The 26,395-nt window shown below is 49.3% G+C and overlaps 11 protein-coding genes across 11 annotated transcripts; 5 read left to right on the forward strand and 6 right to left on the reverse strand.

The window, feature by feature from the left end:
* Positions 1-281: 281 nt before the first annotated feature.
* N7525_003846 (uncharacterized protein) lies at positions 282-1,835 on the reverse strand (the record flags this gene model as incomplete). Its single annotated transcript, XM_002566397.1, has 3 exons — positions 282-399; positions 457-654; positions 706-1,835. The coding sequence occupies 3 exons, from the start codon at positions 1,833-1,835 to the stop codon at positions 282-284; spliced, it is 1,446 nt and encodes a 481-aa protein (XP_002566443.1).
* Positions 1,836-4,573: 2,738 nt separating this feature from the next.
* On the reverse strand, positions 4,574-5,805 carry N7525_003847 (phosphotransferase family protein; the record flags this gene model as incomplete). Its single annotated transcript, XM_002566396.2, has 3 exons — positions 4,574-5,267; positions 5,342-5,637; positions 5,707-5,805. The coding sequence occupies 3 exons, from the start codon at positions 5,803-5,805 to the stop codon at positions 4,574-4,576; spliced, it is 1,089 nt and encodes a 362-aa protein (XP_002566442.2).
* A 1,409-nt stretch (positions 5,806-7,214) lies between these two features.
* N7525_003848 (pyridoxal kinase) lies at positions 7,215-8,623 on the reverse strand (the record flags this gene model as incomplete). Its single annotated transcript, XM_002566394.1, has 6 exons — positions 7,215-7,851; positions 7,913-8,030; positions 8,090-8,302; positions 8,356-8,435; positions 8,516-8,526; positions 8,576-8,623. The coding sequence occupies 6 exons, from the start codon at positions 8,621-8,623 to the stop codon at positions 7,215-7,217; spliced, it is 1,107 nt and encodes a 368-aa protein (XP_002566440.1).
* A 556-nt stretch (positions 8,624-9,179) lies between these two features.
* On the reverse strand, positions 9,180-9,439 carry N7525_003849 (uncharacterized protein; the record flags this gene model as incomplete). The annotated part of the gene is made up of 2 exons (XM_061212843.1): positions 9,180-9,301; positions 9,358-9,439. The coding sequence occupies 2 exons, from the start codon at positions 9,437-9,439 to the stop codon at positions 9,180-9,182; spliced, it is 204 nt and encodes a 67-aa protein (XP_061069864.1).
* Positions 9,440-9,597: 158 nt separating this feature from the next.
* N7525_003850 (uncharacterized protein) lies at positions 9,598-10,557 on the forward strand (the record flags this gene model as incomplete). Its single annotated transcript, XM_002566393.2, has 1 exon — positions 9,598-10,557. The coding sequence occupies one exon, from the start codon at positions 9,598-9,600 to the stop codon at positions 10,555-10,557; it is 960 nt and encodes a 319-aa protein (XP_002566439.2).
* Positions 10,558-11,068: 511 nt separating this feature from the next.
* On the reverse strand, positions 11,069-13,538 carry N7525_003851 (AFI1/MesA family protein; the record flags this gene model as incomplete). The annotated part of the gene is made up of 3 exons (XM_002566392.2): positions 11,069-12,760; positions 12,818-12,878; positions 12,928-13,538. The coding sequence occupies 3 exons, from the start codon at positions 13,536-13,538 to the stop codon at positions 11,069-11,071; spliced, it is 2,364 nt and encodes a 787-aa protein (XP_002566438.1).
* An 887-nt stretch (positions 13,539-14,425) lies between these two features.
* Positions 14,426-15,446, forward strand: N7525_003852 (uncharacterized protein; the record flags this gene model as incomplete). Its single annotated transcript, XM_002566391.1, has 3 exons — positions 14,426-14,428; positions 14,487-14,958; positions 15,022-15,446. The coding sequence occupies 3 exons, from the start codon at positions 14,426-14,428 to the stop codon at positions 15,444-15,446; spliced, it is 900 nt and encodes a 299-aa protein (XP_002566437.1).
* Positions 15,447-15,815: 369 nt separating this feature from the next.
* Positions 15,816-17,256, forward strand: N7525_003853 (TBC domain-containing protein; the record flags this gene model as incomplete). The annotated part of the gene is made up of 3 exons (XM_061212844.1): positions 15,816-16,262; positions 16,321-17,075; positions 17,133-17,256. 3 exons carry the CDS (start codon positions 15,816-15,818, stop codon positions 17,254-17,256), a joined length of 1,326 nt encoding a protein of 441 aa, XP_061069865.1.
* Positions 17,257-17,835: 579 nt separating this feature from the next.
* On the forward strand, positions 17,836-19,224 carry N7525_003854 (uncharacterized protein; the record flags this gene model as incomplete). Its single annotated transcript, XM_002566389.2, has 1 exon — positions 17,836-19,224. The coding sequence occupies one exon, from the start codon at positions 17,836-17,838 to the stop codon at positions 19,222-19,224; it is 1,389 nt and encodes a 462-aa protein (XP_002566435.2).
* Positions 19,225-19,533: 309 nt separating this feature from the next.
* Positions 19,534-20,883, reverse strand: N7525_003855 (RNA-binding protein; the record flags this gene model as incomplete). Its single annotated transcript, XM_002566388.1, has 4 exons — positions 19,534-20,299; positions 20,354-20,543; positions 20,596-20,752; positions 20,806-20,883. 4 exons carry the CDS (start codon positions 20,881-20,883, stop codon positions 19,534-19,536), a joined length of 1,191 nt encoding a protein of 396 aa, XP_002566434.1.
* Positions 20,884-24,943: 4,060 nt separating this feature from the next.
* On the forward strand, positions 24,944-25,744 carry N7525_003856 (6-phosphogluconolactonase; the record flags this gene model as incomplete). The annotated part of the gene is made up of 1 exon (XM_002566386.1): positions 24,944-25,744. The coding sequence occupies one exon, from the start codon at positions 24,944-24,946 to the stop codon at positions 25,742-25,744; it is 801 nt and encodes a 266-aa protein (XP_002566432.1).
* Positions 25,745-26,395: the final 651 nt, after the last annotated feature.

Raw genomic sequence — 26,395 nt, forward strand, 5'->3', positions numbered from 1 at the left:
CAAAGGTAACAAAATAAAAAACAGGAAGGTATCACGGCTGAGAAATTCGTCACGCGTAAAGTTGCGAAGTTGCCTCGAAGAGGGATTAGCATGTTGTACTGAGGCGCTAATCTGGAACACCCGGGGGACACAGGGTTGAATGGGGGATAGAGTGGGGGTTGAAGAGGGTACACGCCGGTCGGAACGGGTGGGATAGAAAGAACATGGGCAAGAAATAAACGGGTTGGAGATGCAAGATGTAAGCTGTAATAGAATCGAAAACAAAGCGAGAGGCTAAAGGATCATGTATTGTTCATCCTTCGTTTTCTCCCGCGGGCGCTGCCAAGCGGCCTTTGCGCGAGGACCTGTCGGAGAATGGGATCGTCTTTGTTTTTGTCGACGTGATGTACACGGACATGCCTGTGAGTGTGAGTTCAGCTGATGTCAAATTAAGTGAGGCTCAGACGTAGCACGAACCGTTGAAGATTGTCGGGTCGCGGGTATTTGTGTTGCTGGTCTGGACAGAAGGGACAGACGTAGCCTGGGGAGTTGTGCACGAGGCCATGGCGCATCATTTCGTTCTTGCGCTTGAAACCTTTCCCGCCTAGTGCGCGTGGACAGCCCTCTACCGGACAGAAATGTGGGCGGTCTTGGGAGTGCACGTTTGCGTGAGAGCTGCTGTTTCGTTAGGAGGGTTTTTTTCACTTGAGTCGTCTTTGGTCTTACTTGAGGAGATACTGAGTCTGGAAGGGGGCGGCAGTACATCCAGGATGTGTACACTTGTAACTGCCCACGGGGCCCCCATTGGCCTGGGGAGTGGACGCAGCGAGCGAATGCCGATCACCTAAACCAGCGCCAACCTGTTCCGTGGGCGTAGGATAACTGTTTGCTGGGCTTTTGGCGGCCATAGGGGAAGCCACGTATGGGGTCTGGACAGGCATCGTCTCAGACTGGGGTGGTCCACGCCAGAAGGACGAGTGCGAGGCTGGAGAAGGGTTGGTAGATGATTCCTTCATGCTCACCGGCGAAAAGTGAGAAAAAGGACTTGGAGGGATAGAAAATTTTCCCGGGAAAGCGCGGTCGAATGGGGAATCATTTCCTGATGTAGTTGATCCAGGACACGAGGAGAAGGGGAAGGGTGATGACATTGTGCTGGCTGGTGGTGCACCGAAGTCTGACAATGCGCTGAGAGCTTTATGGATAGACGGCAGCGTTTGTTTATTGCTGCTGTTGGGGGATTTTGCGACACTTGGTCCAGGGGGTTGAATTAATGGGAGAATTGGGGGTTCTTTTTCCGGTGAGGTTTTGAGCTGGGGCAACACTTGTGAGAGTCGTCGTGTCGAGTCACTTAATGAGGGGAGTCGCTCTCTTGGAGGGAACTCTTCTTTGATCTCAATATCTGGCTTAGGCTGTAATGGGACTGGGGCCGGTTTCATCTGTGGGGTTTTCTTCTCAGCCTCAGTACATGAGGCCGAGCCTGAGGGTGCCTTGAGTTCCGGTGACGATGCCTTTGGTGCAGGATCATCCTTGAATGCATTCGACCTCTTTGGATCTCTTGGATCAAAGTCAGGCGGTTGCATATGTTTTTTTAGATTCCCAGGAAATGGTTCCAATGGCGAAGTCCTTGCCGATGCGGCAATCTCAGGGTGGTACGGAGCTAGAAACTCCATCAGCACTCGGTCGCCCTCACGGGTTGAGTTCTGAGGTTTCAGCTGGTTGGGCTTACGGGAACCCACTGCATCGGCATCTTTTTCGCTTGAGCGAGCAAATGGTGGTGGTGTTTCGTTTTCTCCATAATTGGGTTTCATCACCTCCAGAGGAGGCGATCGATTAAAAGCATCATCCGAATCATACATGGCCGATATCATGAAGAAAGTAGCAGGTGCATCGGGCACCTCGCCTTATACTTGTTGTTGGTCTGGCAGATTAGATTGACAATCACACATCAGAAACGATGATAAGTAGCCTGTAAGATATGGTTAGAGAGGGGTTATTGTAATTATGGCTTCGATGACCAGATGAATGAAGGCACGATCTAAGTGGATAGAATAGAAAAACAGACAAGCAAGTGGTTCTGACACAATGCGAGTGCCCGTCCTGCAAAGTGTCGAGATGGGGAGATGAGGGGTTGTCAGGTCAGGATGACCCGGAGAGAATAAAACCAAAACCAAACAGGACTGAGGGTTGAAGCCACGAACCCAGGTAGAAAAACAACAAAACAAGAAAGTAAGAAAAGCGACAAAGGAATAAGCAATAAAGCAATAAAACCAGAAATGTAAAATAGGGAAAAAGAAAAAGAGCCCCCAAGCTCTAGACTACCTCAGTTTCGAGGTCTGCAGAAAGTGACTTACCCAAGCGGAAAGGTGGACGGGTAGTGAATGGGTCCCGGGATGAGGCTCAAAAGCTCCGATTGTCACTGCGCCATCTGCAGATGAATGATATCACCCGGAAGGAAGCGTGCAGGTAGGAAACTGTACAGTAAATCTTGGGGAAGAAAAGAGGAAAAGCCTAAGGGAGAAAGAAGTCCGGGGGTAAAAAAAAAAAAAGAAGAGTCTAAATGGTGAGATAATACCACGTTCTACACGTGCAAGTTTGGCCCAGCAATATCTACCAGTATAATGCCAGTATCAGATGCAAGACATCGAAGGAGAAGAAAAGAAGAGAGGAATAGAGAAAAGGAGAATCAACGTTTCAAGGAATATTCGAGGGGGAAAGAGACGAAGGACATGCGGCTCTCCAGGGCTCTCAATCTCGGGCTCCACATAATAGATTACCAGGAATACTTTACCGTGACTGGTTTATAACGGGTTGCTATTATTATTCGGGTTCTATATTTCCCGATTTCTGTAATTTAATTTGTATTCCAAGATTTTTTGACTTTTTTGGGTTATTTTAGTTATATTGTTTGTCTTTTTCATCTCGTGTATACCTACAATGCTATACCATCACTTTTTGAACTTCATCCTTCTCTGCTGACCATCCCCTGACTTTACCTTACTCGACTCGGAGCATTTGAACCTGGTCGTACATAAGCCAAGAAAAAAAAAGACCAGGGAAGGGAAAAAAAAAAAAAAGAAAAAAGAAGAAAAAAAGGAAAGAAAAAGTCTCCACCGCTACTCTCTGCTCTTCAGGCTCCACCATTAAACTCGGAGACAACAACCGGGGCAAGTCTCTCAGAGAAGTTCCCCTCTCTTCCATCTCCACTCCCCCAGTCTGTTATACCCGGCTAGGGAAACTGCACGAAGGAGGGCCCACACGGTCTGTTCGCTTTTCTTCCATTTCCTTTTTTACGTCCCGCCTTTTGGTCCTTTTTATTTTGCCTTTGCAACGTCAGACTCAAGTCTGCGCTGGCATATTCAAGCCTCGTCAGCCTCCGTCAACCCGAAGGGATCTTCAGGCTTTCCCGGTTTGGTTGTTAACGCGCTGTCTGCGGTAAGAAGATCGTCCGGCCCACGTTTCAGAGCCTCGTTAAAAAGACGTCAATGACTATATAGTTCGATTAGAACTACACGATACTTCGTACATTGTATCATAATACCCCCTACTATAATAACCATAATACTACGCTATACTACCCTGCATAGATGTGCTGTCCAACCCAGTCGGCCACAATCCGAAACCCCTTATTATTCCACCAGCCGCATCCCCTCCCCTCACACTAGTGAATAGTGGATAATCCGACAATTTAGTTAATTTGAAACCATCTATCTCAACATTTAATGATATCCAAAAACCCGAAATATATATATTAGAAGGCCAAAAAAACAAGTGGATTCTTCACCCCCCTCAGCCTCACTTACGCGTAGAGCCGCAGGGCAGAAAAAGCCTCACCCTTCTTCCCCTCTTTTGCGTCCAATCATAACTGCCCGACTACATACTGCACTTGTCTGCAGACGGCTCAACGGACATTACACAATGCGGTATTCCACCTTCCCACCTATCCGCGCCTTGTTCTTTTCAATGTTTCAATATTCTCTTATACCACTCTTAAATCTAGCATATCTTATATCTTGTACTCCGTACGTATCTATTCTCTCTCTATATATAATGTATATTCAGCGTACTTTGCATTCTTTTCTTTTTCTTTTTCTTTTTTTAACCTATTCCATCTTCCAACCTTGGAGGGTTTATATATCCCTACTTCCCTCGGTAGTGATCGGGTGAAATGGCGTACATAAACGTGATATGCTCGCAGGATATTATACGATACAGTCTCAAATGTTTATCCCCATCGGGATAAGTGCTTACACCGTACGTCAGGCGCCAAAAGTACTTGAATCTAGCTGTTCTAGGCTTGTGACCTCCATGTCTATAATCCTCGAGTGGGGTTTTGTTTCAAAGTGGAGAGTTGGTTCTGGACCAGCCTTACATACTAACCTGAAGAGTCCGATTTAGATTTAGATCGGGCCATGTCAAGCTACATTGTACATGCACCTATCTACATCTAGACGGCGCTAGAATGAAGTGAAGTCCAGGCCTCGATTCTGAGTATATACAAGGTCAAACCTGAAACCCCCCCAAAAGCCCACTATCAACAGTCCCAGAAGCCAAGTAAACAATGCTCGACTTTCTACTCCGTACATAGTGTAATAGACTACAGCTTCCCCTCAGAAGCCCTCTTAACAGCCCGAACCCTCCCCCAAGCCTCCTCAGCAAACGGTTTCGCCCGCTTGGCATACTCACTGGCCCTCGCACTACTAGCTTGTCTCCCAGCGAACCGGGCCGCAATGCCCTGCATAATCACGGAGCCCCGGAACGCAAAGAACGCATCGCCCCACGCCACGTCGGAGCTCGTTTCGTATTCAGATGTCTCGGCGTACCAGCCAATGCATTCCTCGCGCCGCGGCAGCCCTGGAACAACCCCCGGCGCGAACTGCGACAGCTGGCTGTCCCCACCGTCCATTATGTACGGACTGGTGAGGTTGCAGAAGTCCGATAGGGGGTGTCCTACGGTCGCCATTTCCCAATCGAGGATTCCAATCACGCGGGGCTCCGTCTTGTGGAAGATCATGTTGTCGATTTTGTAGTCGCCGTGAACGAGGGTGCCCCGGTCCAGTGGTTGCGTGCTCTTTTGCGAGAAGAAGTTCACCATGTCGTCGAAGTGCGGGAGTTCTCCGACGGGTTCTTTGGTGTCGGCGTCGACGACGGCCGCTTGTGCTTTGGAGATTGTCTTGAAGGTCGCGATTTGGCGGTCGAAGAAGCCTGTCGGTTTGCCGAAGGTTTCGAGTCCGACGCTTTCGCGGTCGACGCTGTGGAACTTCGCGAGCGTTTGTACTGCATTCTTCCAGCTGTGTGCTTGTCAGTAGGAGGCACTGGCTGGGGGTGCTTGGTGTCTGCGTTGGAGCCTCATTCGGTGACGTACAGTGCTTTCCTCTCCTCCCCGCTCACTCCTGGCATCGCTGGGTCGGTGAAATGCCGCCCGTCCAGGAACTCCATGATGTAGAATGCGGTTCCGATCACGCTGTCATCTTCGCATAGGCAGTACGCCTTGGGGACAGGTACGTCGGTATCCCACAATGCCCGGATAATCTTATACTCGCGCTCCACTTTATGAGCCGTCTTCGAGAGCAGCTTGCCAGGGGGCTTCTTGCGCAGAACGACTTTCTTGCCATCAGCGGCAGTAAGAAGATAGGTAGGGTTTGATTGACCGAAGCCGAACTACAGTGACAGGATATTAGTTGGTCTGCTTGATATTGCCAACTTTTTAATTGACGGGGCCAGACTCACCTGCTTCACATCAAGTGGAGTCTTAACCTCCGGCACATTCTGGTCAATGTACTTCTCCAACGAGGGAATATCTATAGGCTGGCGCACTTCACCCGCCATGGTGTGGATATGAACTGAGGAAAAGGCTGTGCAAAGAGCGTATGTATCTTGCAAAGTGACCGATGGTTATAAAAATAATATGTACAGGGGAGCACATAAATGCCCCAGCACCTCCTCGGCGTGACCGGGGGGACCTCGGCCCCAGCAGCTCCTCGGCGTCACCGCTCGAGAGAGAGCGGGGAGGAAACAAACAAAGCAAACACCCGGCGCGTCCCAGCGGTGAAACGCGCAGGAAGGCGTCGAGCGTGGAGCTCACCGCAATTTTTGTGAAGCTAGGGGTTTTGTCAATTGACCCAATTCACTGTGAGACCTTGTTATTTTTTTACTACTCTATCCACTCGATCCTCGATCTTCGATCTTCGATCCTCCAACCATTTTGTGTTTACCATGACCAAAGAGACCACCCCGCCACCCCAAGAGAAATCCCTCCCCGCCCACAACCCGCCTTCCCTGCCTGCCTCCCCGCTGCCGAAACGATCAAAACCTGACACAATGACTGCCGCCGCCGTCACATCGATCCAGCAGCCGCTGCCCCCGCTGCTTGTTAAGAAGCTCGTTGAGTCAGCCCAGGCTCCGACGCGCGGCTCGGCTTTTGCTGCTGGGTACGATATCTACGCTGCGAAGGAGACTGTTATCCCCGCTAAGGGCAAGGGTGCCGTTGACACTGGTATTGCTATTGCTGTGCCTGAAGGAACTTGTACGTGACCATACCTGCGACGGGAATTGAACCCGAGGAATTTACCGAAGCTTGTTGAGGCTGGGCTGGGTTAAGAGTGAAAGGGATGCTAATGAGGAATACAGACGGCCGCATTGCTCCCCGTAGCGGTCTTGCTGCTAAGCACTTCATTGACACCGGTGCTGGTGTCATTGATGCTGACTACCGCGGCGAGGTCAAGGTGCTTCTGTTCAACCACTCTGACGTCGACTTCCCGGTTAAGGCGGGTGATCGTGTTGCCCAGCTGGTTCTGGAGCGGGTAAGCTCTAACTTCCATTATATTTTATGCCGCGAGAGTATGTCTGACCTGGTTTAGATCTACACCCCTGAAGTGAGTGTCGTCGAGGAGCTGGAGGAGAGTGTCCGCGGTGCCGGTGGATTTGGTAGCACTGGCATTTAAAGGCCATACACCTCGGTACGAATTTGGAAGGATGACAAACGAAAATTAGATGGGTTCTGGGTTCTAAAAGAACCTAGTTACGAGTACATGCATTCGAGACCTTGACTGAATGAACAAAAGATACAAAGATTTCATGCTTGATTCAATAATCAAATCTATGTACAGGCCGAACCGGCTTTTGATATAGAAATGGGGACCGATCCGGCTTCATCTAATGCCCTCCGAAATCCTTCTATCACCCAACCATGCCTCATGCAAAAGATACGAAACCCTAGCTATGAACCCAACCAAAGACTACCGCAGATCCTGAGGAAGATCCTCCTCCTTCCAATCCTGCACCTCAAACAGAATCTTCGGATCCCGCAAAATCCGCGTATTCCTCACAAGCCTAACCTCAGCAGCCTTGGTCCTACGCAAATAATCCCTCTTCTCCAATTCCTCCGCCGAGGCCTCCCCCTCCCGCGCAGGCACAGCAACCGCCAACTCCGCATCACGACTCTCAAGCGTCCGCTCGAGAACACTATGCATACTGGACAGAACCTTGACAGTCGAGCTAGCCAGCGGCAGATCCGTAGCCGCAACATCGTCGGGGGAAACCCACGACTTGGTCGCGCGCAGACCATCCACTGCGGAGACGGCTTCGCTTAAGCGCGCGACGGTCAGCGCGGCGAACATATCGCCCGTCCCGCTGAAGAAGCAGTCCAGCGCTGGTACGTCGACGCGGAATAGTCGCGGTGACCCGTCGGAGCGGGTGGTCGAGCCAATTACAGTTAGGAAGTTCTCTGGTGGGGACGGGGTTGAGCCTGATTGGGAGAGCTTGAAGAGTTGCACTGAGGTGATTATCACGTGTGGCACGGAGTAGATCCTGTGGATGGCTGTTATTGCTGAGGCGAGGGTGGCTAGTGAGGTTATTTTGATGCCGGAGAGGGTTCTATATTATTTTATATTAGTGGTCATTTCTGGGGACATGCAGTTGATCCCGGGTGGCTTACTCGGCTTCGAACTGGTTAGGCAGAATCAGATCCGCAAAGGGGATGATTTTCTTGTATGCGGGGACTACGTCGTCGTTGACATATAGTCGGCCTTGGTCGCCCATGACTGGGTCCAGGACTGACATTATATTTATATTAGCGTCAGTATTTGTGGGGGGAAGAGCCAGTGTTACCTACCCCAGAAAAACGACCCGGGCTTCTTCTCTGCTTTCTCTTGTAGATCTATGCCGATGGTGCCTACAGTTTCCACGGCTGCTGCACTCGGGGCGTAGCCCGATAGCATGACGTCGAAGTCTGTGAGGTTACTCTGGCACAGGCCCTGGTAGAGGTCTGAAATTTCCTGGGCGGTGGCACGAGTTCCCTTGAATTGGCGATAGCCTGTGTGGTTACCTGCAATTGCATGTGAGTCAGGGTTGGATTGGTCAGGCCGGGTTGCAACATACTGAAGTGGACGGTGTTTAAGGCCGCGACTTCACAGCCCAGGGATTGCATGACAAAGGTGGCCATTGTATTTCCAACATGGCTGGAGAAGAGGTATTAGTCGACTGAGTCCAATGACGTCTTCTAGATATGATAAACCGCGTTATCAGAGTCGACACATACCCATAGACTACCTGGTGGAGTGTTAGTTTATGATCTAAAGGAGTGGGCAGTTCCACTTACGTGGCTAGCAACAGCCAGAACACGGGTCTCCGGTACTAATGAATCCATGATCAGTTCAAGTTAAGTTGAATTGACAGAGAGTGTCTATCAAGTATGTTATGACTCTGTGTGGGGGTCCGGGGGGATGATTTGCCGAAATTCCTCTTACCTAATTGGCTCCGAGAACCGAATTCGTCGAGAAAGAATAATTCATTGTATTCTACCTACATATGTACCTAGGTAGGGAATATCTTGATAATTATGTTGTACTATCATATAGATGTAGATATAGGACAATGGGATCAATTAGGTTATAATCTGTCAATATTGAATAACTCGACCCAAGTCCCTATAAACCCTATCACCTGGGCAGGTCTTCCAAGGTTGACCTCTCTTAAATTTTACCTTTCTATTCTTCCAAGGCTGTACTTTATACTACATACTACTTCATGTCTCAGTTTCAGAATCACCGAATGATAGTCCAGTCGGGAACCGGGGGAAAAAGCAAAAGCACAAGGGAAACGACATCTGGAGACACAAAGGTACTAAATACGGAGTACTACATCCATGTATGTCTTTTCCGAGTAATTTGACTGGTTGGACTAATGGATCTGCTCTATATTCTCTATCTCCCAACTGTTATAGCTGTTATAGCCCCTGAACCCAAAGTCCCACCGAACGGTCTAGTCCGTGCTAGTGTTCCTTCGGAGTTCTCTAGCGCAATTGGCAGGTTCTCGGCCTTGGGAACTAAAAAAGGTCCCATTTTAGGCTTTTCTGCAACTTCCAGGGTTAATGGGGCTTACTTCGCTTCTCAACTTCATCTTCATCTTCATCTTCTAGGGCATTCCCCTCAGTCACTCCTTCTAATGAGTTATCGTCATTCATTCCCTAGCTCATCACGCCATGCTGAAATAACACACTTCTTTGTTTCCCAACTACGCCCCAGCTGTCACTCGTTAAACATACAAAGACTGTCCTTGCTCCGATAATTCATACCTCACTGTTTATGTCCTCGCCTCGACCTCAAGTCGACGACGCCCAAAATGTCCCGTCTTTACCATATCTACAACCTCCTAATCCTAATTTCTATTCTCTGTCAATTACCCGCATGGGCCCAATCAGTGGAACCCACAACACTGACCGTGCCACGATCGGCCTGGCACGCAAGTGGAGAGACCACAGATCGTCGATCACCATCCACAGAGGAAACAACCACAGTCCGCCGACGAACAATCGTCACAGCAACAGATTCCACCACAACAGGAATGCCCAAGCCCTTCGACACACTCTCCTACAACTTCGCCAACGCAAGCACCTGCATCGACTTCTTCGCGAAATGGCGCGCCAACACAACAATCTCCAACTGCAACGCCATCTCCCTCCTAATCGAGAACTCAAACGCCTTCTTCCACACCCTCTCTTCTGCCCCTGCCACTTCCCGCATCCTGGATAAATCCTGCTCTGCAGATGTCTCCAAATGCGCATCCATCATGACCGGTCTCGCAGCGGACCTACTGGACCCCGACAACTGCGGCGACGACTATGAAAACGGTAACTCCGTCGTCAAGGGCACGTATCGGGATCTCGTCGCTTACGAACCAATGTACCGCGCCACTTGTCTCATGAGCCCGTCGACGCAGAAATACTGCTTCGTCGACGCCGTCTCCAATTCAACTGCCCCGGATGATTACGGCGTCTACCTCGTGCCGCTGGGTACACCGCTCACTGTTGGGAGTGTGCCAACTTGTAATAAGTGTCTGAAGGAGACTATGGATATCTACTCCGGATGGGCCAGACGGGATGGCCAGCCTCTTGATACTACTTATCTCCCCTCTGCCAAGATCGTTAATGCGCATTGTGGTGATGGCTTTGCGGCGACTAATATCACTCTTGGCTCGGTGGATGTTAGGGCTGGCGCGGGTCTTGCTGTTCCCTTGCCTCATCTTGGATTTGCTACTGTCATGGCCTTGGTTCTTGGTCCCATGCTGATAGGTCTGTTTTGATCTGAATGTTTCTGTTCTGCTTTTGTTCATACACTCTCTTTTCTTGTTTATCTTTTTGGGTCCGTCTGCCCGGGTGGGTATGGCCATGGTTGATGTCAGCGAGCGTATTTTTGGCTTTCTGGTTTGATTGTATGTAATTCCTAGTGATATTGTCCATATTTTGCTTTGTAGCAGTTATTCACTCCGTTATTTCCTTATTTACTTCCGTACCTAATCAGGTTGACTCGATTGTTTATATTGTCTTTGTTAAATTTCCGAGATTCGCTAATGCCAAAATGACCGGGTCAAATGTATTCCTCAGACGCCGGACAGTATACATATGAGTATTCACAAGCATATCCACAACCACGTGTAGATGAACGCAATAAAACAAGACAGATAAATCGCATCTGAAAATGGTCTGAGTGCCCAGAGTTCGTCATATATAGCAAAGATAGCAACAAAATCAAATAACAAGGCAAAACGCTCACTGACAGAAAATGTTATAAAAAAAGACCAACACAATATATCATCAACTCCTCCTCTTCATCCCACCTCCCATAGCAACACCAACAAGACTCTGCGGCTCGCCCCCGAAGCTAGCCCCAGGACTCGTAGGAACCGGCGACCCGCCACCAGAAATAGGACTCTGTGTGGCGGCATCTTGTTCCCGCTTGACACGAATGTACCCCAACTTCGCGAAGCGGCCGAGATGCGACCAGAAATGGCGGCCAGCCGGGTGTGCGGCGATACGTCCGAGAAGATCAGCTGTCGCTTCACGGACGACCTGGTCCGGATGAAAGAGGCCCATGCTGACATAGAAGAGACCGGCCTGGTTCTCCGGTGCGACGGTTAGGAGCTGACAGATGCCGGCGTAGTCTTTGACGGAGTGGGAGAGAGCGAGATATATCGCGGCGGCTTCGGAGTGGGAGAGTTTCAGGGAGCGGAGACGGTCGTGGTGGTGATGAATGTCTGGACGTTGGATTGGGCGCGCGGGGAAGTACATTGCTGCAATGTCTTGGATGTAGGAGTAGTAGGAGCGGGTGTTGCGCCAGCCTTCGATTCGGGAGACGGAGGCTGAGAGCTCGCGCTGTTTGGCTACCTCGTCTACCCATACGTACCCGTGTCCGCGGAGAGTTGTTGGGTCTGAGGCATCGGTTTGATGGCCTGTTGGGCTATCTGGGGAGAGTTCTTCGCCTGGGCCTATGATGTAGAGGTTTGAGGCACCGTAGACTGCTTCTTCGAAGGCTGCAGCGACGCGGACAAATTTGGTGATGTAGGCTCGCCATTTTGCGCGAACCGCATTTTCGCCGTGGCGTTGGCTGATACTGCGGAGGATGTCTTCTATGAATAATGTGTCGCCTGTTGGGTCATTGGTCGTGCTAGATGCACTGTTAGGTAAGAGGGAATTCTGCTGCTGGAAGAATAGAAGCCCTTCTGTTACGGGTGCAGGTTCAACGTGACTTGAGATCTTGATGCGACCTGTGGGGAGGTCGCACATAACATCCCACCACTCAGGATGGTTGGCAAATGTAGGGTTTGTGACTCCTGCAATAAACCCAGGTACCTTGAGGAGGTCATCGATCTTGGACAGATCAGTATAAGGGAATGCGTGTCGAGTAAATCCACGCAGAATGCCACCGGATGCAAGAGCGCAGGCCGCCAGGACCGCCTCTGCAACTTCTCCCGATGGCCGGTTGTGTCCTAGAAATACCACCCGCTTCTGAGTGAGGATGGCATTGACAAGAACAATAATGGGATGCGTAAACGGTCCACTTGTAGTCAAATGGGGATGCGCTTGGAAAGCCTGGGGGGATGTGGCATGTGGCACGGCAAACGTCTGAATGAGCTTGATAAGGGAGAAGTCTCCAACGGTCTCCGGCCAAATCACTGTCGGAATTTTGACCGGGATAGGGATGTCATTGTAGACCACTTTCGATTCGTACTCATGTGTATCCCGTGGTAGGGCGTATCGGCTTGCTTTCTTCGGTGACGGCGGACATTCCCCATCCTGGAGTTCTTCTTCTTCCCGCTGGCGGATCATTTGCTCGAATTTCTCCAGGAACATATCCTTTGTGTTGCTAGATTGCAAGATATGGCGCTCAAGTATCGACATTTTCGGCATTAACGAAAGGTCCATGGCGTTAACGGCATCATAGAGGGATGCCAGAGTTTCGGGGAATGGAGATTTGAAGTAGTCCTCCAGCGCTAGGAGGAGTAAAGGCTGTATAATAGTCAGAATTGCCTGCGCGATAGGGCTAGGAATGTCATAGTAGCTTACTTTATAAATGTGGAGGAATGAATGTCGCGTACAGATTGCCATTGCCTTGACTACTGCGCCTCTTTTCGCTGTTAGCACTCACACATTCAGACGAAACAGTAGCGACTTACCTTCGGACAGTGTTATCCTGCTTCGTGTTGACAAGGTTCAGCACGTACATCAAGGGTGGCCCTTCACCACCCTCGTCATCGCTGCTGTCGGGGTCATCGGAGATGTCGTCCAGGTACTCGTCCTGAATGTCGGCTCCCGCCTGGTTTCCATGGTATTGCGATTTCCGCTTCTTTTTCTTCTTTCCATCCGCTGAATCCGTTTCTTCGTCGCCACTGGTATCTTTATGTAAGAAGAACATAGTCCAATCCTGACTCCGCACATGCGTCTGATCCGGCAGCATCAGCTCTGCAAGCATGCTCTCGTCTCCGCTGATTGCAGCGGGATACTGGTGCTCCATGATCGGGCCACGATCAATATGGAAAGACGCAACCAGGATGTATTCCACATGGCGTTCCGGGGAGTCGAGCGGGTACTGCGCTTTGCAGCGGCGTGGCCTGAAGCTTGAGGTCGCATTCTCTGTGGATGTTCTTCGAAAAGAGCCATGTGAACTGCTCGGAGAGCGTCCGATAAAGGAGGCCGCAGGCGAGAGCCGAGGGAGACCACTTGTTTGGCGGTTATTCGAGGCGGAGAGGGAGTCGTTCGACGGTCGATACGGTAGTGTTGTTGCCATCTTATGGAGTTGGGGATAGAGGATTGCTCCGAGCCAAGCTATAAATCGAGTAGCATACCGGGATGAGAAAGCGCAAGGTCAAGGGCCAATGATAATAATAATTGAATTAATTGTCTCGAATTAGTTGTTCAGGGGTTAAGAGGGGTTAAGAAAAAGGGCGATTTCTCCACAGTGGAGAGACGATAAGGGCCGATAAGGGGGATCCATATAAGGGCATTCCTGGAACCTTGGAAGGAACATGAGGAGAGGATGATCTATCAGAATGCAATCTCCCTCCTTTGCATACATTGGAGATCTTTCTATTTATGCAACATACTGCAAAGAAAATTTGCCACACCGACTTGTTGCACTTCTATGAAAACATCAACATGAAACAATACTGGCCACTCCTCGAATGTCTTACTCCATATAAAGTAGCGTAAGGAACCTTGTGTCACAAAACACTTGAATGTGCTTTATAAGTATACAGAAAGAAAGGTACCGAAATACATGACTTAACTTCAGTCATCTTATCCTTTAAATTAGGCCCCTTGGAAGCCAATTGATGGTTCATGTGACGAGTATGACTCGTTATAGATCTACGAACATTTCCAAGTCGCATATGCAACCCTAGTCAGCCGGATTCTGAGTTACCTGTATCATAGGAGTACACAGACTTGACGTGCCTATCTATTAAGGCAGAAATACAAATATTCAAACCAAAATCGTACATTATACAACAGAGGTTAAAAAGGTGTAGGTTCATATAGATAACATAGGGCGGTGTGGAAGACGGTGGCAAAATTATGTTGTTGTGCCGGCGGCTTGTTTACATCGATAAGCAAGCCTTCGTCATACCTAGGTAGGCTGTTTACAATTCATAATCCAGCTCACACGCGATTTCCACCATGGTAAGTGGGGTTTTTGAGAGATAATGTATATACTGGAGTCTAATAAACAATGACTTAGGCCAACAATCCCACATTCAAACCATCTCCGTTATCCTTTGGGTCGCCGAGGGCATCCCCGTTCCGGCGCCCGTCCACTCCAAACTCCCCGCCCTCAGCCAGTCGTACAGGAGGGACGCCGGGGAGCTCTCCTAGTCGGGCATATACACCTATGGTGTCCCCCAGCAAGCTCAATCAATCATATACAGTGGAGGATGGCGAGTCGCGTTCTCCGAAGAGCGAGCGGCCCATTCCGCAGCCGAACTTTGGAAGAGAGCTCTCTCCTTCCCCCACGAAAGGAGCACGATCGCCAGGCAGCTCATCCCCGATTCTTGGGACAAAGAAGAGTGGCTTTACAGGCCCAGCAGGCGATGCGGCTGGAAAGCTACCGGCACAACAAGTGAGGGAGATCAGAGAAGCTTTCCAGGTTCTCGATCGGGATAACGATGGGCTTGTGGACAAAGATGATGTGACTGATGTGCTGACAACTTTGGGTAGGAAGCAACCTGTCTCCTTTTTGAAACTGGCATGAGGAACTAATGCAAGTGTTTGAACAGGCCAAGACTCATCCCCCTCGACGCTGTCGCGCTTCTTCCCACCAGGAGCAGGCCAGACTATGAACTTTCCAACCTTTTTGAATACACTTTCTGAGCTGATGGCAGCAATGTCGCCTTCTCAAGAGCTTCTCAACGCCCTTGCTGCGTTTGACGATGACGACAACGGGCAAATCGACGCCGCTGAATTACGTGATGCTCTATTACATACCTCCCCAGAAGATGGAGAGGAACGATTGACTGAAAGACAGATCGACGAAGTCTTCAGTGGGTTTACAGGGCGCCCAGCATTTATTGGTCGGGGAGCGAAGTCAGGCGGAATGGGTAAGAGAGGCGAGGTTTTCCAATATCACGACTTCGTGCGCAGCGTCATGGGTGGGGAGAATGGAAACAATTCGAAACGTGAAGGAGAGGCAGCACATGTATGAACTGCTATCATGAATATGGGTTTCAATTGAGTCGGCGTTACGGGGTTTCGTCTTATAATGTTTTTGACAGTTGACAGATTCCAAGGCTGTAGAAGCAAAGGTCAGACTATACAGAGCTTGTCATGGATGATAATGTACCATTAGTTATTAAATTACCAAATGGGAATTTTCAACAAAAGCAGTGAACTAGGTAAATAGTAAAAGTGGAAGTGGAAGTATACATCGGAGTTAACACCTTCCGCATTCCATCGGCAGAAAAGCTCCAGCCACCGCGATCTGATACACTCCACCCGTCAACTGCGTTCATCTTACCTCGTTTCCCAAAGATGTCTGCTCGTGGCCTTCCAATGCAGACTTGATTGCAGAAAAATGGCCAAACCTCAGCCCTCCTGGGCTCTCGGCGTCCCGGGCCCCGACACACCCGCATCGCCGCGAACCATGCGAACCCTCCGAAAGATCCAATCCCACCAAGTGCTGTCAACCTCTAGCGCGCTCATTGCCCAGACCCAGGCCTCTCGCCAAGCTGGCTCCCATGAAGCTGACCAGTCAGCAGCAACTCCTGGTGCTGCAACCCGAGCGCGCGCACATCGTCGAGCTCGATCAAATAGCGACGCAGCTTCTCGCGAAGCGGCAGCAACACCACCTGCGAATCAGAGACGACCCGCGCGGAAAACAGGGTCCGGGATTGGAGTAAAGCGATCGCTCTTGGAGAATCTCTTGCGCGATGGACCACAGAGTTCAAATCCCCACGAGGGACTGCGAGAGCTCAAATACCTCGTCCTATCCAGCAGAGTAGATGCTGACGGAGATGGCATGGTGAGTGATACTCAGTCCGTTTTGCAACGTCTCAATGTCTAACACTTCACAATGATAGTCGCCATACCGAATCTACCTGTGGTTGGTCCTCCTCAACGTTCCTCCTATGCCAACCGATGACTACCTTGCTCTTATCCACCGCGGCCGTTCCCCCGCTTATGCCAAAATTCGCAACGACACTTTCCGCACACTAGCTACAGACCCTCTCTTCAAACGTCGAGTCACAGAAGCAAGCTTGATCCGACTCCTCAACGCTGTGGCATGGAAGCTCCATGATTCCAGGCCGAAACCCCGTTCGAGACCGTCTTCTCGGCGCCGTGAGATGGAGCTTCTAGTGAATGCACCACCCAGCATTTCAGAGGAGTCCCCCTTCGGTGGGGAGCTAGAAAAGGTCACCAACAGTACTACAAGTGATTCGGCCATGTACGTCCAAGGCATGAATGTCTTGTGTGCGCCATTCCTATATGCTGCCCGTAGCGAGGTGGAGGCATTTGCTCTTTTCCATTACTTTGTCACACGCGAATGTCCAGGTTATATCCGTGGTGCTATGGACGGTGTCCACAAGGGTCTTCGTTTAGTCGACCGATGCCTTGAGGTTGTGGAGCCCAAGCTTGCAGCATATCTGTTCTCCAAGGGGATGCACGCCGAGCTGTATGCATTCCCATCGGTGTTGACTCTCTGCGCTTGTACGCCTCCATTACCGGAGGTGTTGCATCTATGGGATTTCTTATTTGCATACGGGCCACACCTGAACATCCTATGCATTGTCGCCCAGCTAATCCGTATGAGGGACCTAATTTTCGAGAGTCCGAGGTGAGTCTTGCCTGCCTGGTCTTTGGGTTTCTTCAACAAAAGCTAACTTGAGTATAGCCCAAACAAAATTCTCCGCTCATTCCCTCCTCTGGATGCAAAAGAGATCATTGCTTTGACGGTTCTCCTCGTCCGTAAGATCCCAGAGGATCTTTATGCAGAGATGATTAGCCATGCAAAATAGACACAGCCTGAGCTCACGGTAGCTCCAACCGAAAGAGAAATAAATGTCATACTACCTGGGTTTCATAACGGCGTTTTTGATATGATTGATCGCAATAATTGGGTACGGCGATTGGATGGGATATGAGACTTACATTGACGAACCCCACACGCTTGTTTGAATGAATTGATGATTGTACACCAATATTGGATAGTTTTTTTGAGAATGCATTTCAGTTGAGATATGATTCTCCCTTTCAGAATTCCAATCCTCACCTCCTTCGGAACCTGCAGCTTCCCTTGTTCGTTTGTTGAAGAGAGAAACCCTACTTTTCCCTGTTCCTCAAGAACAAAATTGTTTGCCATGGTCTTATAGTGCATATCTTCCCATGCAAGGAACCTGGGACCAGGTTGTGGGCTACTTCCAAGCTTGTTTCCTACAAATCTAAAGACAAAAAAGGATGATTGAGCCAAAAGCAAACGAGACATCGGACCTGCACGACGAAGTCTCCTTTTATCGTCTACATTCCAAGGTTATAAGTATCGCTGTATAATGGACCAACCGTCTCTACAACACATCATTGCCCAGAGAAATAAATCAATGTCGTCCGCTCTATCAACATCCATGATCCTCGCCATATCTCTCCTCGTGATTGTGATATGGCGCAAGAGGCAGCACACCCGTTCCTCATCGAATGACCCGGCCATATGCCGCAAAATCATTGCCGGGGTGCTAAAACACATCGAAAAGCAGCAGCCGAATACCCTCTCGCTACACCAATCGAAAGCAATAGCCAATAGACATCTCCCAATCGCCTTCGGAATCGATAATGCCTTCACTCGCACAGATAATGTCCATGCCAGCATGTTCGTCGAGAAAGTCAAACCCTTGATCAATCTATCGGCAGAGCAGTGGCACAGCGTCTCCGAATTCGCCAGAGTTACCACAAGCCGCTGGATCGAGCACGGCTTTCCCGGGTTGGATCGTAGCTGTTGCAGCAGTTCTCCCAAAGACAAACAGAAGCCCGACTGCAATCGGGTCAACGTCGCCAGTCTAGCACAAATACTTTCATTGAAAGTTGTTCTTTGGCTAATGTTCAACAAAAAGACCCAGGACCAGACATGTGATGAGAATCTACTGGACCTAGCACAGTCCATAAATCGAGTCTGGATATCCTCCAAGCTGAAAGACACTGATAACGACATTCCCAGATTCGAAGACGATATATTGCTTCAGACCTCGCTCGTCAATATCTTCGGGACACACAATAGCTCAGAGGATAACCCACTGAACCTCATCCTACCTTCCTTCGAAACGATGTGGCGTGTCGTGTTACGTTCCTTCCTAGAAATCAGATTCGGCACTGGGAAAGAAGTACCAGAATGGCGGGAGACGATGATTGCTTTTGCCGAGAAGCCCACCAAAAAGCAATTCGACGCAGCCTCCGGGGCCCCGTCTAGCCTCTCCATACCCGAATCCAGCAATTATCCCAGCCTAGTCGATACACGTGGTGGTCAGAGTTCGCCTAGTGCGAATTACATAGTCCGTGAATCCCTCCGACTATACGTGCCTACGAGACACATACATCGAGCATACCAATGGGACCAGGGTACGGGGACATCTCATGAAATAATGTCCGCTGATATTGAGGGATGTCATACGAGGTCTGATATCTGGGGTTCTGATGCAGAGCGATTCAACCCGAATCGCTGGTCTGCTCTTACGCCGGCGCAGGGAGATGCTTTTATGCCTTTTGGATGTCCCCCTTTTGAATGCCCTGCTAAGCCGACTTTTGGGCCGAGGATGATTGGTGTCTTGGTTGGTTCTTTGTTGACGGCTGTGGGGGGTAGGGAGCGATTAGGGACTTGGATTTTGGATTGTGAGGACGAGGGAGTCTTGGAGCATCTCTCGTCTGGGAAAAGGTTGTGCCCGCATAGGAATGCCTATACGGATTTGTATCTAGTGCGGTCTTTGGGAAGGGAAGAGTGAATGGAGACACCTATGGGAAATTCTTGAGACAAAAGTACATCGTTAGGAACAAGTGAAGCAAATACGGACCTGAGAGATCGGCCACTGGTGGACCTGCCTATGAAGTCTATGGATATGTAGGCATTACTGAAAGAATAACCTTTTGCCAGAGGATGTATAGTCAAAAGAACCTAACTTCTAAGCACAGAATAATTTACATCGACCACGATCAAGAGTACCGACTGACAAAAGCCAATAAAACAGTAAAGCAAGCAGAACGTTGTATATTGAATATCACCTCATTCCCACGAATATTACATAGCCACTCTATCACGTAGGCGCAGACGTCGAGAAACCCCCAGGCGACCTATTCAACCCAGACCCATCTATAACCAGCGGCTTAGAGATATCAACAGTATTAGCCTCCGCAGTCATCTCATCAGCCCACGACTGACACGTATCCCCATTTCCCGGCACCGATCCCGCGGTGTCTGAACCAGCACAAGCACCCAGCACTCCATCAACACTTGCAGCCCGCGTGAGATGCGAGCTTCGATCGACCTTGATCCTAATCCGCGACCCCATAAAACTCATATTATTGAGCATGGTCACAGCGCACTGGGCTTCGTCTGCTGTTTGCATGGTGATCCAGCCACGCAGCCGGCCTTTGCCATCGGCCGAGTCTGTAGTCACTATGCTGCATTTCTGGACAGTGCCGGCTGTCTGCAGAAGGGTTTTCAGGTCGGCGCATGTAGTACCTGCGTTCAAGTTCTCGATGGTGATAGCTCTTCGGTCTGGATAGAAAGACGGAGAACTGGGGTTCGTGCCTTTGGCGGAAGATCCACGGTGGTGGTAGTGCTGGTAGGGCTGTGGGGGAGTCTCGCTGTGGTGCATGTGTGGAGGGGACATCGGGTAGCCTTGCATCATGTTCCACGGCTCGTACATTGCGTTCATTACTGGGGATGGGGGGAAACACTGCATCGGTGGTGCGTCTGGATCTCGCATCATTGACATGAAGCCTTGTGGCACTGGTACTGGTACCATCATGACGCCGTACTCTGAGTATGGATATGGTGGGGTGGTGGGATGGGATGACCTTGGGGGAATTAGTTGGTTTCGTTCTTCATACTCGGGAATGTGGTAAACTCACTCTGGTGAGACGGGTGACGGAGGCATTGCCATGTTTCCGTGGACTAATGGAGGCGTTGAGTGGCCAGACATGTAGCCTGGCATCATTGCTGGACTTCTGGTAGGTCCGGCAATGGGCTTGGTGGGCGTACTGGTCCGCGCGAGTGTGACGACCAGGCTCTGGCCGTCCCATCCGCAGGTCGAGAGTCGATCTGTGGCGGTGTTAGGGCGGAGTATTGGGGATTTGTGGGGTAGAATACATACGGTACGTTCGCCAGGCCTCGTCTTCATTTTTGATGATGATTTGGCCGAGTCCGGTGGGGAATCCATGGCTATCATCGTACACTACTGCTTGACGAATATGCAGTGCAGTTTGGCGAACGAGATCCTTGAGCTCTTGCCAGCGGCAATGAGGTGGGATCTAAAATGGTAGTTAGTCATTGAGTTAGTTTGATATACTCCATTCAAACTCACGCCTTGAAGGAATACGACGAACTCATCATCCGACCTGCGAGATCTGGGACGAGCTTTATCACGACCGAGAAGAGGCATGGCTGCAGATATCCCAAGACAATATCCCCCGGTATTTCAGTTCCGAAAGCGCACTAGTTTGTATGGATTAAAGGATAGATTTCAAGGCTTGCAATTATCCCGGTCCGTCGTTGCGAAATAGTCGGGGCTCGACTTGTCCGACCAGGTGTCTGGTTGAGTCCAAAACTTGAACAATTGTACTCGCTGTCAGAGGCCTGTTAGCTCAGAGTATATAAATATGACGGTACGCTCGAATTCCCACACTGTTTGGGCTAGAATGACTACAAGAACGACATCACCAAGTATCAAGGTGCAATCGATGTGCAATACTTGGAAACCGCACAATCATACCTTGCTTTTTTTTTTCTCCTGTGGGATAAATGCAAGTCAACAAAACTTGGCCTGACCGACAAACCGCAAAGAAAAGAAATGAACTCCTCCACGAGCTGGACGAACGTCGAGCAGATTATAAAGCCCTGGAACAATCTTGGAAGAGAGAAGAAGCGTCGAGGGTTTCACAGGAATTGCTATGATGATATATGATATAGTCAATTAATTACTTACTAGTAATGATCTATAGTCTTATGGCTTGCAAGTAAAAATCACGGGGACCCAGTATAACTGCACAATTTGGACGAATAACGACACCAGTCGAGCAGCAACAGCCAGTAATATCAGAGAACAAGTAGTCCCCTTTCTCCTTCTGGCTGAGATCTGTCATTTTCACCATGAGCTCAGCTCTGCCAAAATATTAGAATGCAATAGAGTGGTTCTACCGTCCCACCATCCCGGGTATAGTTCCCCTTAAGGGCATTGTATGAGTGGCCACTCTTAACATGTAAGATGTGCTCTCCACCCTCCTTTTCTATTAATATTTAAATCATAATCTCCATCAAGTACCGGGCATATCCGTGCACGCAAAGCTCGAAGGATGCCCTCGACTTAATACAGAGAATGGAGTGTTACACCGCTAGATCCGGATCGGACATGCAGAGTGGACATGCAGATTGAACATGCAGATTGGACCTGTATTCAACACATTGATTTCTGTATCTTATTGTCAGATCGGATTGGGGAGAAAAAGCAAAAAATATAAACAAAAAAAGTAAAGAATGGACAGAAATGAAATAACCACAGGAAAAAGAAATTATAGAGATCATCGATCAGAGCGGGTCGGATCATGAGCAGTCATATCTTGCAGTTATTGAATTTCCCTTTGGATCAATTACCTCGACTATTGATTTCCATGCGTATTTTTCGCTCTTAAAGTACCTGCAGATAAATATGAAAAGTTACTATTAAGGGTCAAATTCATCTGGATTATTATGTTATTATGTGCATACTCCGTTTACCTCCCTTGATAGTCACACTGCAGGTCCCAGTCAGGTATGTGGAATACTCGTGTACTTAACATCCTACCTATATCGTACAGGTCTACATGTAGTGAGAATATGCAAATGTGTCTCACAGATCTTCAAACAGATCTTCATCTGTGTTCCCTTCCTTCCAGGGCCAGGTCCGACGGGGTTAATAACTACAATCAACATGCCACAGGACATGTGCGACTGTCCAAACCATATCAAGGCAAATGGAAATCCCCATAGGGAGACACATACATTCCAAATATGTACGATTTACATGATGTGGCACGAAGCTGTGCTATGACGGTACGCGACCAAAGCCCTGGGCCGGGGAGATCACATGGCCAATATGCACATCTACAGCCTCTTTTACTGGCGAAAATGTGGCAAAATTCCTCTGAATCATGTTTCTCATGTCATATCATAAATTATTCTTTATTCTCTCACGGGGGACTGGGATTCCCCGGGTGACAAATGCAGGTGATCAGGTTCATCCGACGGAGCACAGTAGCAGACATGATTTGTCTGGAAATGGGTGGCAACTTTATTTATGGAAAAATTATCATGTTTATACGTTATATTTCATATAGAATGACGAAGTTAAGTATTCTAAACTCGATGAAGATGTGATATCAGACAGTGTGGCTTGAAACAGATGAGATAAACCCAGTGGGTGATCGCTGAAGAGACCATAAGAACAGCTCCGTGCAGTGCAATAACATGATACAAGATGCATAGAAAAGGAAAATGTAAACAGCATTGCCGCTTATGAATATTGTTGAACTTGCAAAGAGAACCCTTGTACCTGGCAAAAGGCGCAAGAATCCGACATGCAACATATATGTATGATCAATGCCGACCGAGTGGAATGAGTCAAATGTGATGATCTCCCCCGGGTCCGAAGCCCCATGGTTCTGGAAAGATCCCCAGACTGCCATCGGTGTCTCAGACAAGAACATCCAGTTGACCGAAGCCAGTGTAATCCTCCATAAACTTCATCGGTATTCTTAAATCGCGATCAATGAAGAGTAGGCTGTGCCAGCACAGCCTACAAAATCTCACAGGAACTCTCGAACCGGGGAGGCGAAGTCGAAAACGAAGGAAAGTATCGAAGAGACGGGATCGAATGGTGTGCCATTCGGAATGGTAGTCGCATCTGCCCTCGCGACGGGGGAAAAGATTTTTTGTTTGGAAGTCGGTTTTTGTTGATCCGGTCAACCACTATCCCCAGATCCTCCGCTTTATTTGGTGTTGGTATTGGGTTTTGGCTTTGGTTTCGGATTTATTGTGGTTTGGATATTGTTCGTTTCATCCTCCAAAGCCGACTTTGTTTGCGCATCGGCTGCAGTAGTAGGAGTTCATGCCGAATTGAACGACGCTGCAGCCTGATTGGCCTAGGCTGAGAGATTGTTGGCACCGGGAACATCGGACGATGTCGAGAGTCTGTGGAGAAGTGGCCTCAGATGGACGAGCGACGCCGCCCGTCTGAGGTTGAGGAGTAATTTGCACTGGAGAGCTCATTTTTGGAGAATTTGACCGCGAGTGAGGATCTGAAGGGGAGCAGGGGGGGTATCGCATGTTTTTGAGTTGACCCGGTCGAGCGGCCCCGTGATCTCTGGGTTTACCCCAGTTTTTTTTGGGAGTGATGATGATTTGACTTGAGGAAAGGGATAGAGATATGAAACAGGGAAATATCCAGCTTTTTAAATTGCTTCTGATTTTCTTTCGATTCTCCCTATCCCACGGCGTCTCCGTATCCCACGGCGTCTCCGTATCCCCCCCATTCTCTTGCCGATCATATATGTAGGACTACGTATGGGCTGCTTTTAGGCGCTCATTCGCATAACTCTGCTACCTAAACCTTAACCCATCGGAGATGGCGATAAACGCATTCTCTTTTTCCCCTATCTAATTGGATCTTCGGCATTTTCAAGTGTATCCTTGATTACCGACATTCGGAATACTACCTAGGTAGAACATGGGTCTCGGTAGTGGGAAGTACTATATCGTAGACAAAAAATTAATTATCCCCCACTCGATTCAAAACAGAACTAAATCAGAAAGGGGAATATTGTGGGAGACGCTATCCATGTACATTTACGTAGGTGTGCATCTTGGGCTTCGTGCCAACCGCACCCCAATATTTAGACATATAGAATGTATTTCCCATTTCTCGCTTTTTAAAAGTAGGCTGATACCTGAAATCTACCCGTGGACATATTCATATGTTTGAACTGTTTGGATTAAATTAATCGAAATGAAGATCATGTGGCCATTTTCTTATCTCCTGAATGTTGCGCAGGGCGGCACGATGCTTACATACCAAGTTTGGAAATCACCTGGGCATGCAGCTAGCCCAGTTAGACTGCTTTAGACTGGTTTAGCTCATTGAAGTCAGAGGGAGGAAGTCGAATAAGGTGTGGCCAACCCTTGGAAGGGCAGCGGATATCCGGGCGAACTCATTGGACAATCCAAACATCCCACTTGGGTGAAATCCAAGGATTTCCACGAATAGAACCGTGGACACGATAGCATTCGCCAGCGACGTCATATTTCCTCAATCCGGCACTTCAACTTCTCTCCCTTAAGTAACTGACTACGTTACAGACTTGTTGAATTATCCATCTCTGGAGGCCAAAGCCAAAAAGCGTTTAGATCTCGGCCCTTGCCCCGCCAAAAATATCTCCTGCCCCTCATTCTTGTACCACCCACACATCACCATGGCCACCGGACACCCCAACCTTCACAGCTTTCCCAACTCGGACGAGCTAGCTACGCAATTGCGAAGCTACGTCCTCCGCTGCCAGAACTCTGCTTTCTCCCGGCACGGCACCTTCCGCCTCGCCGTCTCCGGCGGCTCCCTGCCCACCGTTCTGGCCAAAGCCCTCCTCGCCACCAGCAATGGCTCCCCGGAGGATACCCCCCAATTCTCCAAGTGGCACATCTTCTTCGCTGACGAGCGCGCCGTACCACTCAACCACGAGGACAGCAACTACCGCCTGCTGAACGACGAGCTCGTCTCCAAGATCCCCACCGAGCTCGGCACCCCAATCATCCACGCCATCGACGAGAAGCACATTGGCGATGACGACCCTCAGGAACTGGCAGACCTCTACCAGGAGGACCTGATGCGCGAGTTTGCCGCCAAGGACAGCGTCAAGTTGCCCGCCTTCGATCTCATCCTCCTGGGCTGCGGCCCCGATGGTCACACCTGCTCGCTCTTCCCTGGTCACGCTTTGCTCCGCGAGAAGGACGCTTGGGTTGCCGCTGAGACAAACTCGCCCAAGCCCCCGCCTAAGCGCATTACCCTTACTCTTCCTGTTGTTACCCACGCTATCAGCATTGCCTTTGTCGCGACGGGCGGCGGTAAGAAGGAGATCCTTAAGCAGATTTTCGATCTTGAGGAGGGCTCCAGTCTTCCTTCCGCTCTGGTCAACCAGGGCGCTGGTGATAAGGTGTCCTGGTTCACTGACCACCCGGCAGTCGATGGTGTTTCATTCCCTCGTCGTGGAAGCCTTTGAGGTGTGAGGTCCCCTAGATGGATTTGAGATTTATGGATAGGGGATGACTTCCTTATCGAGTTCGCATCCCCCGATCTGCCTTGTGTGGCATTGAATCCGCTGGCTGTGATGAAAAGTGATATTCTGCTTTATCCAGGACCGGTAAACCAAAGTTAGTATAGAATTCATATCTTGTTCCATCATCACTGTCCATCCGTACGAAGGTAACTTGTAAGGCCCTATTGTGTGTCACTAATTGTTTACCTCTTATATGTTTTCGGGTCTTTTCAGTTGGAGTGATGTAAATAGTCTTTCTTCTAAACCAGTCTGGAGATAACACACGTAAACTTGACAGCTACCCAGGACATTGTTGGCGTTCCAGAGCCGAGAGAAATTTCAAAGCCGGTAGCGGCATTTTACACGATTCAATCCACTCACACCCTTTCTCCTCTCTCTCTTTGGGAGCAGATAGCTAAGGGCATGATCTTTTCATATCCAGGTCTTTCTGTTACATACGTAGTCTACTACATTTCTACTGTTATCAACTTTAACGCAAGTCGAACTCACACTTGATATACGTAAACCCACGATGTTGATTCACTTTCGAATACTGCCATACCCGATCCAATCACATAAATTCCATTCTCCTTAAAGCCGTAATATCTAGGCATG

Source organism: Penicillium rubens, assembly GCF_028828025.1.
Source record: "Penicillium rubens strain IBT 27055 chromosome Unknown utg000002l_segment0_segment0, whole genome shotgun sequence".
Lineage (NCBI taxonomy): Eukaryota > Fungi > Ascomycota > Eurotiomycetes > Eurotiales > Aspergillaceae > Penicillium > Penicillium rubens.